The 12157-nt window shown below is 41.5% G+C and overlaps 1 protein-coding gene across 5 annotated transcripts in view; it reads left to right on the top strand.

Annotated features, from left to right (window-relative positions):
• SYNE1 (spectrin repeat containing nuclear envelope protein 1) overlaps positions 1-12157 on the top strand; it is a 357645-nt gene that overhangs the window by 307959 nt on the left and 37529 nt on the right. For 3 of the 5 annotated variants that reach the window (XM_081140676.1, XM_081140675.1, XM_081140674.1), the window contains 2 exons: positions 506-672; positions 10016-10178. In XM_081140676.1, coding sequence (XP_080996802.1) covers positions 506-672; positions 10016-10178 — 330 coding nt within the window. Of the gene's footprint in view, positions 1-505; positions 673-4733; positions 4882-10015; positions 10179-12157 lie in introns of those variants that run through there. The other 2 variants (XM_081140677.1, XM_081140678.1) reach the window with 2 other exon arrangements.

The raw sequence follows: 12157 nt of genomic DNA, 5'->3' as shown, positions 1-12157 counted from the left end.
AAGGTACTCTTAAAACATTCTGCCCAAATAACAATCAACACACACACAAATACATATATGTTGATTGCATACACACACACACATGCACACATCTTATAAGCCCCTTAGCAGCTATTTTTATGACGACTGATTCTAAATTCGTATAACATCATATTAGTGGTTATAGCAATAAAGTATAATTTCCCAGCATTAAAATCCTTCAGGTTTGTCTTTTGTATATATGTATATACTTTTGGTTTTTTAATACCTATTTTATGTAAACAGAAAGCACCCCCCATTTTCTTTAAAAGTACCTATATAAAAATTCAGTGTAGACTCTGCATATGTACTGAAAATAATAGGTTGCATTCAGTCTTGCGCACATGAACCGATATTCACTGGTCTCCCTCATGCGGGAACTACTTCCAAGGAGTAGAAAGCTGCAGTGATCGTGTTACTAGTCAAGCCAGGCTGCATGGATCAAGAACATGCTTTCTGACCTCTGTGACTGCTATTTATTCTGCAGGATTATCAAGAGGAAATTGCCATCGCCCAAGAGAACAAAATACAGCTCCAGCAAATGGGAGAGCGGCTTGCTAGAGCCAGCCACGAAAGCAAGGCCTCCGAGATCGAATACAAGCTTGGAAAGGTCAACGACCGGTGGCAGCATCTGCTGGACCTCATGGCAGCCAGGTACAAAGGGCCTCTCCTGGCAGACAGGACACGTGTGCGAAGAATTTTAGAGCAGTCAGGCCGCCTTTCCTTTCCGCTAAAGCTAATCCAACACATCTCTCTGTGTTCTTTATCCCACCATTTTTGTTCACACTTTTCTCATAAATGTCACTTTCATTAACTTTAAAATTCTCCTTATTTCATAAATTTAGTAGTGTCTGCAATTAGCTGACACTACTAAGAGAAGGTCATATCCAATCAAAATTCATTTTCAGGAAAAAATTCTGTATTTCAGGCCTTCTTGGCTATTCAGCTGTTTCTGAGGAAGGAAGTGAAACTGGTTTGCAGTAGCCAAAAAAAAAAAAAAAAGTTTATCACTTTCCTACTGGATTTCTGGTTAGCAAGGAGTAAATCTAGTTGTTGCCTCTGCTTAGTTGTAAAAACAGCCCACCGCTTGATTGTGATTTTGTGCGTAGCTTTAACAACTAAGGGTCTGCTCATATCTGGTAGGAATATTACATTCAGTTCTGTTGCGGAAGGGCAGGGTGAGTTAGAAAGACAGAAGTCAAAACTGAAATACCTAAGGGTCTTTACTGGCATGTAAAGGTCTGATTTGATTGAATGAGGCACTGTGGTATTTGATATAAAAAGAGGAAATGACTGACTGGATGCTTTATGTTAGGTGAACTTGGCTTCATATTGGAATATAGGCTCCATGAGGGCAGGGATCTTTGTCCACTCTGTTCACTGTGAAGTTAGGGCACAATAAATACTCGAATGAATGAATGAATGAATACTTGAATGGATGTTCTTTATGGCAGTCAGGAGACTTGGAATGTAACAAAGGCTTCTGATTCATGGCCATTTTAGAGCTATCTCCCAATATGCTATTTTTTAAATTATTTAATCAAAAGTAAATACATATATATATATATTTTTTACATTCAATATGATTTTGTATTAGTTTCAGGTGTACAGCATCGTGGTTAGACAATCATGTACTTTACAGAGTGCGCCTCAGTATTTCCAGTACCCACCTGGCACCATACATAGTTATCACAATGTTGTTGACTATTTTCCCTGTGCTGTAACTTCCATCCCCGTGATTATCCTGTAACTGCCAGTCTGTACTTCTCAGTCCCTCTACCTTTGTCACCTGGGCTCCTTGCCTTGGCCATGCCGTGTAACAGTGGACAGGAAGTAGTGCCTTTTGAATGCCGTGTGCATATGGGCATGGCAGTTCCATATGTTAATTTTGAAAACATTTCCTATAAGAGCGTTATCAAGGGGAAATTTTCTACATGTTATTTAGTCTATTTTTCCCAAAACAAAACCAATTAGTAAACTTGAATCAATGAGCAAGTTCTAAGGTTTGCATACTTTGCCCCGCAGTCACTAAAATGCTCCTAAGTTTCTGCTTTTGAGGAGTCTCATCACACAGAGATGTAACTCCCTTGAGAGACTTTTGTGTGTATGTTGTCCGTTTCTAACTGCCTCCTTCCGAAGTAGACCGGATGCTGTGTTGACCATTGAGGTGTCCTGGAGTTTTTAGTGCTACACAGTGTTCATAGTCTCCTGAAGCCTTTCCTAAATGACCCTCCATCACATGTGCTTTTATTTCCCTGTTTATCGGAGCTTCACTTGGGTGCAGACTAAAGGGCCGTCTCCCACACCCATCTTCCAGCATGACCTGGCAACTGAAATAGTTTCCATGATTCAGTCCCACTCACCTCTCCTCCCTCTTCCAATGATTTTTCACACTGATTCATTATAACAGAGCATAGCCTAGTTATGCCTTTTGACATTTCTACATGTTTGGGTGCTCTTGTGGGAACGGAAAGGCTGTTTTTGAAGATGATCTTATTTCCAGGTCAATAGCTTCCCAGCTAACAAACACATGGAAAAGAGAGAAAAGAGAGATTTGGGTGGCGGGCACACAATGCAACATACAGATCACGGATAACAGAAATTTAGAAAAAGAGAAAATCTATACTTGAAACCCATATAATCTTATTAACCACATTCACCCCAATAAATTTAATAAAAATAAATAAATAAAGAGAACGGTAAGGGGGGAAAGAGAGAGAGAGAGAGGATTCGCTGATGCTAATTCTACTGCTACATACAAGTAGAATGCATAGTTGCGAGTCAGCTTCCTGTCACCAGTGGATTAACTTAGACCATTCTGAGTACAAAATAGATGGGTTTTTGCACTGAATTTGTAAACTGTAACCAGGCATTATCAGTACTTTAGGATAATGAAATTTTCTCACTCTCAGAGCTCAATGAATAATATTCTAGTATCCTTTTCATACTTTCCAGACCTGCTCAGTCGACTACAGCAGTCACTAGCAACACACGGCTATTTAAGTTTACTGAAATGGAATACAATTAAATTAGAGTTTAATTTTCATTATAGTCCGTTGTACTGGCCACATTTCCAGTGTTCAGTAACCACAGGAGGAGGGTGGCTATGCCTGGACACTGCAGATACAGAATATTTCCATCATCCCAGAAAGTGCTATTGGTCATCACTGGCTCAGGCAATTGAAAGCGTTCCTGAGCCCTTGGTTTTCATCAAGAGTCAACATAAGAAGCAGTCATCACTTTAATTCTAGAAAACTGTCTTCAAGGATGCTGGCTTTCATTTGGTCAGTGAACCCTATGCAAAAAGCCACACAGCCACTTTTCTAGAGCTCGGGACTGACAGGAAATCTGCCTGTTAGCATTAGTTGTTCTGTGCTTCTTATAATGGACAGTGCACTATTGAACATTTCCCATCTGAGGATCTAGGAATGTCAGATGCAAGTTATTGGCTCTGTTGCAATAACATGCCTCCTGTTATGGATTCGTGACCAATATATTCCTTTAACCAAAGCGTACATGTTTTTATTCCTGGGAAGTTATAAAAAATAATTTCCCAGAGGAGTGGCTGTTTTATTTTAAAAATCACAGTAGACTATCTCTAAGTAGAAAGGTTTGAAAACTAATTTATTTATAACTAAGTATTCTGGAGTACATTTCTTATGTAAAAGACAGGTTTGCTTCTCTTACAAAGAAAGTGTGTTTCTCTTTTAAAAGAAATCGTCTCACACAACCAGAACCTAATGACTTGTTTTATTTTACTTGCAATTTATTATGTAGGCCTTTTAAAAAGAATTTAGCAAATGTTATTTATGAATTTATTTATTTACTTATTTCTAATTTATTTATGTGTTTCCATACCTTAATCCAAAAAGGATTTAAAGCTGCCAGCATTGTATTAAATTATCAGTAATTAATAATTTGGGAGTTTATTTTCTTTTAAAGCTTAAATTATTGAAATTAATATAGAACCAGTGCAGAAAATTTGGAAGGTCTTGAAATTCACAAAAGAAAAAAAAAGTTACCTGAAATTCCACCAAGCAAATGATCAGATAATTTTAAAAATCATCTTAAAATAAACATGTTACTTTTATCACATTATATCATTATTTCTTCAAAGGACAAAGGCTTTGAATACGTAAGTGCAGAATAATATTTCTACATTACCTTTCATGCTTCAGTAGCCTGTTCAAAGGCCGGCCCGAGCACTCTCCCACGGAATGCCTTTTCCATCCCACCTTCCCACACCCCTGGGTCTCCTACTCACACCACTTAGCCGGCCGAGGAAACTGCAGAAAAGAGAAGTTGCTGCTCTTTGCTACTGCACTTGGCTGTACTTGTGGAGGTTTTGTTTGCTTGCATTTGGATGATTTATGTTTTTCAAATATCCTTTCCAAGTTACCACATAGCCCACGAGAAGAGCTGCGGGTCCTGGCAGAGCGACGGCGTGTCTGCAGCGGCCTTATTTTCGATCCCCTTCTGTCTTTAGACCAGAGCCTCCCCTCCTTGCAGATTACCCTGAGCCTTTCCCCTGCTCACACCCGTGGCCTGCATTCCAGGAGATCAGGCCTGGCACATGGTCATGAATGTAGGTTTTATTTAGAAGCATGACCACTTGTCACTGCTCAGTGTCATATTATCAGGCAGAGACTTACCAACATTTGTCTAGAGTGAGCATTTTCATACTTGCAAACACAGACAAGGGGAAGCTTTTATCCGCACGGAGGATTTAGCCTTTTGCTCCGCAGAACTCACTTTGGCCAGTGGGAGCTTCATGGTGGTGGCCGAAGCGCCGTGTGCCCTGAGGATGGCGGAGGACAGCGGTGCCGACGCGGACCTCCCAGACTGTACCTGCGATGTCACAAGGCAGGCCCTCCTTGGGTTTCTCCTGTCGCGCATAGCTTTCGTGTTGCGTGGGCTTTATAGTTACACGCTGCAGCTTGGCTCGTGGTTGTTTTCGCCAGTGCGGCCCGGAGGGGACTGGGGTCAGGAGATTGTTGGCTTCGGGGGTGGACTCCTGAGGGTCATTTGTTGGGTTGTTTTCTTGCCCCCCTGCGGGGCGAGTGAGCTGGGCGAGAGGTTGATGAGCTTGGTTACGGCTCGGCATCCCAGTTGTCTCAGGGCTGTCTGCGTCACACAAGGGGTACGGCTACAGTAGGGAGCCTGAGACACAGGAAAGAGACTGAGAAAAAGATCCAGTGGAAAGATCCAGTTAGTCCATCATTTGCTATTTAAAGGATGGGCTCCTGATGAAACTGAAATTCAGCCTTAGCCGGTTCACGGCATTGTAGCTGAAAGCGTTCCCTTTATTAAATACAAATCTACTTATGTTTGAAGGGCCTGAAGGGCTCTGTGTGTGAGAAAAAGTTGTTTCTGTTTTGGTTTGGTCGCTAACTAGTATAAAGATTTTAAAACATAGACAAAATGTAGAAATGTATGCCTGAAATAGTAACTCAGTGCATTGTGTAAATGTTTATTTCATGATTTTTCCAGTTAGAATATCATATTCTCTATAGTTTTCATTTAATTTTTAAAAAATATTTTCTTGTCCCATAACATCCCCCAAATAAATTCCTATTGTGGAATAGGATTTATGAATGAAACTTTTGGTTCTATTATTGAAAATGTTAATTTTTGGTTTTGGTTTATGGATCTACCTAATTAGTTTGAAGGCAGGTAGTGAGATGTATCTATCTGTTACATATATATGTGTATATGTATATATTCTGGGACAATGTTAAGAATTAAGAAGGTGGACAACTGGGTTTAATAGTAGACATCTTCTCCAGCAGGGTCAAGTGCCAATAAGGTACATTAGACTGTGAAAGGAGAGCCCTAAGCTTCAGGGACTTACAGATTTAGTAGGCTTGTAAACTCACCCAGTCTTGTGACGTCTGTAAACATCTATTTTGAATTATAATCCTGGATGCTACCAAAAGGAATGTTGCTCAAACTTCTTATAGTGACAGATAAATAAAAATATTGTCACACTTTATCCAAGGATTTCCTTTGAAGAAATAATGGGAAAAATATGTAACATTTCTCTTAAGAAAGAATGATTCTTGACCTGCAAATGCCAAGTTTAATACGCTCAAGGGAGATGTGGGGGGGTTTACTACCTATTTGCTCTCAGCTCATATCTGCTCCCCCCAACACACACAATGTATTTGTTATAAAAGTGTAGTCAAATACACTTTTTAAAAAATGAGAACAGGGAACCACTTAAGTATTCACCCCATTGACTTTGCCAAGATTTACACAGTCATTGGAAAGAGGAACTTGTCCTTAATGGACTATATGAACAAGCATTCCCATGTCATGGTGCCCTTGCCACATTTCACATTAACTGCTCTGACTAATGGAACTCGTTCACTATTGTACAAGATAACTAATCCTGTAAATTATTTGGCTGGTATAGACAATATCCAATGGAACAGTGTTTACTCACATCTCTTTGTACCTTGGATCTTTTAATCATTTCTGTCAGTAAATTTTGAACCAAGAAAATGAATTTTAGTACAAATAAACCATTTGCAAGTGTTGGACCTAGAGGAAAATTTGAAGATACTCTTGATATTAACTAATATCAAATAAATTTAAAAATAAATTAAAATATATTAAGTAAAAGTATTTTCCTTAGAATAGTAGTTATTAATGTTAGTAGGCATTTAAATAGTGCACAACTTTGTGCAAAGCTTAGTATGGCAGGGAAAAGGGAAAACCCAAAGTGGAAATTAACAGCTCCACCTTTCCAAGGAACTTACCATGGGGGAGAGAAACTTGGGCAGAAATAATCCCAGGGTGCTGGAATAAAGGCAAGGCGGAAGCAAGCACTGACGTACTCTTCCAGCCTCTGGCTCCAAACAAAACCCTGGTGATGATATGAGGTTGTTATAAAACCCCATCCCAAAGCATAGTCAGCATTCGGATCTGACCGAATCTGAAGACAGGAGGCTGGTCAAGCGGAGAGGTCCTGAGAGGCCAGTCTTACAGGGGTAAAGCCAGGACAGACATCTCAGTACAACGAGCCACTCTCCAGTCCTGTTCCCGTGGGCTTATTGATTATAATCTGTCCTTTCAGTTTGGGCCACTAGAGCAGATGGCCAGGGCCATGTTAAACTCCAGTCCCTTGCTGTAGACATTGCGGAATGTGCACCCTGAGCCTGGCACCCAGGAGCCATTCTAAAACGATCATTCACTGGCTGACACCAGTGAATATTGTCTTCTACGTGAGAAAAAGGTGAATGGTTTATATGCAGAAGTTCTTGGGATTATTATCCAAGGCCAATACCTTGAAATGCCCTTAGGATGGAGTACAATTTATATTTACAAAGCTAATTAGAGAAGTCTTATTTTGTATGAGGAATGATACACATATATATGCTTTCCATTCCCTAATTAATAAGATATCTTGGAAAATATGACCACAATTTTTAAATACACTTTAAAAAAATAATACAAGATAATAAACAGAGTGCCTTTATGAACTAAAATTTCATTCAAATATAAACATTGTTATTATTATCATAATTAATAAAATATAGGTGGTAGTATTAAGCACTGCCCATAGTGAAAGTCCTTTTAAAAGTATTTGTGTGACAGAGGAAAAGTGATTGTGTCATGATTAGATTTTCATCTGAGAAACATTGATTTATAGAAACTGTAAAAGAAGTAGTGATATCAGCTTTATTCAATTAAAAATAATAAAATTGCTCAAAATACTTTGGTTCTGAGACATTTTCTTCACAGAAGTGGCTCTTGACCAGAGAAGCCTGTCAGAGTCATGTGGAGAGGAGTGTGGGGACGTGGGGAGTGAGCAGTTGTCATGTGAGGTCTGAAAACCCCCTACATGATCCTGTCACTGTCCTAGCTTCACTGTTTGAAAGTAATTGAGTTGAGAAATACTTAATGACTCTCAGTGCGCATTGTTGTCAGTCTTTGAGAACATACTATTGTCGATCTCTGCCTGCAAATATATCACATCCCTTGAGTTTTAAAGTCATGTTGCTCTTGACTTTTAAGTAGATACCTCTTTAGTTGAGCCAAATTGACACCTCAGAGATGAACATATTTTATAACTTATCTGCCACTCATCCATAAGATGAGCAGTGTCAGTAAGAGGGCGAACCAGAGGCAGGACCTAGGGTCTGAAAGCAAGCCTGAACTTTAAATCAGGCTGTACCAGGGTCATGGCTCTTGTGCTCACATCCACATCACCACTCTTTAGAGCCATCTGGCCCACTCAGCCATGACAGGCCCTCACCAGAAATGCAATAATTGATTTCTGCTGCTGTTTCTTGATAATAATTGAGCTGAGAAGTACTATATGTGTATGTGTTTCCCACCTGCTGCTCACACCCTGCCCTCACTTGGAAACGCCTTTAGGAACTAATGTACTATCGACCCCCTGCCCTGTGCTTGTCACCTGCTCCCTCTGCATCTTGCAGCCTTATCTGTATCCACCTGCAATTTCTCTCCTTCTTTTTCCCTCTGTCTTTAGCATCTTCTAGATGATTCTTTAGTCCCTGCCTAAAAAGAAGTTCTAAAGCTATTCCAAATATTAAGCTGCATTAAACAAAACAGTGGTAGCCAGGTTATTCTATAGGTGCCCTACCACAGTTCTCACCTCCACTGCCTACTTTCTTAAAATAACAATACTCCCTGGCCATAAGAATATTTCTTAACCCCCATACAGTCTGTTTTTTGTTTTCCTTGATGAACTATTCACGTAGGGCTAGCAGAGCCCTTCTCATTGCCAGGTCATGGGTCCTCTTTGTAGACCTTATACTGTCCTGCTCTGCATTTGACCCAGCAGACCAGGAGTCTGCATAAGACTCCCCTGGAGTGCTTGTTAAAAATGCAAATTCCCTGGCCACAGGGGCAGAGTGTCTGATTTAATAGGGTGGGGTTGGGATCTAGGAATCTGCATTTGTATGTGGCAAGCCAGGTGAATCTAGTAGCAGTAGAGGAAGCATTCAGATCATACTTTGACCGCACCCTTCCTTAGGGCTTCAGCTCTGGGCCAGCAGTACCTAAACCGCCGCAATCAACTCCATGCCCTCCTCTGGACCTGAGAACTAATTTCCATTCATGTCTGTCTACCTGATCCCCAGGCTCTTCCTCTCCTGAACCTAATGCGCCGTTAAACCCAAGAACTCGCTCCTCATCCTGTGTGCTTGAGGCAGCAGCGTCCTCTGATCGCCCAAGGGCAGAACACGTTTTTAGCTCCTGCCTCGCACCCTTGCACTTGGTGGGCTTAGCAGTCCTGCCCTCGGCTGCTCACACCCTCTCCCAGGTGCAGGCTTCGGTGGGAGCTGTTGGGACTCCTCTGCTTGCTTCCTGGACGGGCTCTCCCAGCAGCCTCCCTTCAAACTTACCTCCTCAAAATCAGACCTGATCTTATCTTTCTTTTGCTGATAAACCTTGCCGAAGCTCCTGTTCGTCTTTAAAACTGCATGCAAACGCATCACTGTGCCGCTGCAGGGTCCTCATAACCCTGCTGCGGCCTACCGGCAGTCTTACCTATTGCCACCCCTTCGTCTCCCTCCTGCCTCTCTACCCCCGGCCTCCTTAGCATTATGACACTGGGCCTTCAGAATCTTGCTTTCTCCCAGGTGATCTTCATAGGAGTATAACTTAATATACCATGATGCAAATAACAACTTTTGTGACCACCCTGAAGGTTCTATCCCTGTTATGCCGTTACAGCTATATTGAGTATAATCAGGGCCACTATCTATTGATTCTTTTCCATGTCTCCTGTAGTATTAGTCTCACTTAAATCTCACAAGCACTCTTACTTCTCTCCATTTTATAGATGAAGAAACAGAGACACAGGAAGGTTGTGCAACTGCCCAAAGTCACACAGCCAGGAAGTGGCTGAGCCAGAATGGACTTGGGCTGTCAGCAATTTGTCTTTAGACCTAGCGCTCCCCTCTGCGCGGGAGGGAAACACGAGTGGCCTTTTCCTGCAGTTGATGTCCATCCTTCTGTCCCACAGGATAAAGAAGCTGAAGGAGACTCTAGTCGCCGTACAGCAGCTCGATAAGAACATGAGCAGCCTGAGGACATGGCTGGCTCACATCGAGTCCGAGCTGGCCAAGCCCATAGTCTATGATTCCTGTGACTCAGAAGAAATACAGAGGAAGCTTAATGAGCAGCAGGTAAAACTGAAAACAACTGAAGAAAGTCAATGGGCTTTTGAATATCTGTCCTCCCAGCCAGGAGAGAGGGGTGGGTGTGAGAGGTGACTTTTGATGGAAAGTCAGGAGAGGGCCAGGCAGGTTTGGTGAGAAAGGGGAGGCCTTGGCCAGGCAGGTGTTTGGGGCCAGTAAGTGTCATGTCACCACAAAGTTTACCTCTAAGAAGACAGGCCATCATAGGCGCAGTGTTGTTGGTCCACCAATAAGCCATCCTTAGATGGTAGCTTAGGTTGAGCTGCAATGATGTATGTAAAATAATGCTGCTTCGTTTATTTATTTGTGGGTCACTAGCCCACTGCTATGAACTTAGAAAGGAGCCTTTTCTTCCTGCATATAGTAGTAGTTGGAGAAAGATTACAGTGAATACTTAGAGAGTTTAGAGTCTAAAATAATTTTGTCTTGCAAGGAGGACTGCATGGCCTGTAGACCACACACGGTAGTTTCACCTTTGTGTGTGTGTACCAAAGATAGCACATCGCACTGGCACACAATACAGAGCCCAAAAAAGCAAAGGAGGGTGACCCTGAAAATGCATGCAGAGGGGATTTGCACCTCCCACCCCCTTGATTACTCTTACTAAGCGTAGACTCCAGTTGTCATAAGTGAACACCATGAATCCCATGAAGAAGTATTGCTACTCTGTGCCTTTCAACTGCCCTTGAAAATTCGGTCCACACTCTGGTTACTTTTGTTAGTATTTAGGCCACTATAGCCAAGTTGCTTAACTTAAAAAATGTTTAAAGTATATAAAAAGCCCTATTTCTGCAATGCTATGAAATAGTTTATGTATTTACTTTATTTTACAAACTATTTAAACCAATGAGAATAGGTATTAAAATACATCCTTTCAGGAATTTGGTTTACTTTGAAATTTAAATTAGCATTTCTATTTACAAACAGTTGTTAGCAGGATTTTTTTTTTCAATATTTGTTAAGATTAAATCCTCTGATGGACTCTTTGGTGTTTGAAATTCTGATGATTGAACTTTGGGGCGTCCTGAGTAGCTTTCAACAACCCACATTTCCTGGGGAACATGATAATGATAACTGCAAGTGATAAAGTTAAAATTTAACGAGCAGTATTGTAATTTAGCAAATCTAAGAAAATCAAAGCAGTATGTAATTAAATATAGCAAACTGATCATATGTACTTAGAGCTCCACCCACTACTAAAACCCCAATAAAATGGGGCAGAACAGTGGCAAAGAGAACAGAAAATATGTGAGAGATGACAGGCATCCAGCAGAAATTTGGAAGAAAGCGAGTAGATGAATAGCAATGGTGTGAGCAGGCAGAGGAAGGAGAAAGGCTAGGCAGGCCCAGAGTTCCAGAAAGGCTCAGGAAGTGGAGATACTTAGTCTGTAGGGCTTTAAAATGGAAGGTTGCTTAAAAGTCTGAGTAAGGAGTGATTAGACTTCAGATCCCCCACCTCCCAAGCCCAGCTGGGCAGGCCACAGGCCACGCTGCTGCGTTTTCTGCAGTGGGACCCCTGAAGATTAGTCTCTGGAGAAGGCAAACCAGAGGGAATCTGGACTAGGGGATGCAGGACACCACCAAGGCTGGAGCCACTGTATTGAAAATAGATTAACTGAAAGGCTCTGTCCAAGCGGTGTGTCGCCCACCCCACCGCCCAGACCCCACAGTGTCAGGAGCCAGGTTTATCCGCAGCCAGGGGTTATGCAGGAGCTTCAAATTCCGACTGACTTATTCCCTGAAAGTCCCCATCAGAAGTATAAATAAAACGGAGAGGAGGCAATCGTCAAAATAGTAATGTAAAAAAGAAGTTTCCAAACTTGAAGACGTATACTTGTAGAGCACAAGCCCGGTAAGCTCCCAGGAAAATTAAAAACAAAGCAGAGCCATTATAAAAGTTCAGAACATGGGAGATAAAGGGAAGATCATTAAGACTTCCAAGGTGGAAAAGTCTGATTTTTCCAAAA

Source organism: Miniopterus schreibersii (genome assembly GCF_964146895.1).
Source record: "Miniopterus schreibersii genome assembly, chromosome: 6".
Classification (NCBI taxonomy): Eukaryota; Metazoa; Chordata; class Mammalia; order Chiroptera; family Miniopteridae; genus Miniopterus; species Miniopterus schreibersii.
This window is presented reverse-complemented; position numbering and strand designations above follow the sequence as displayed.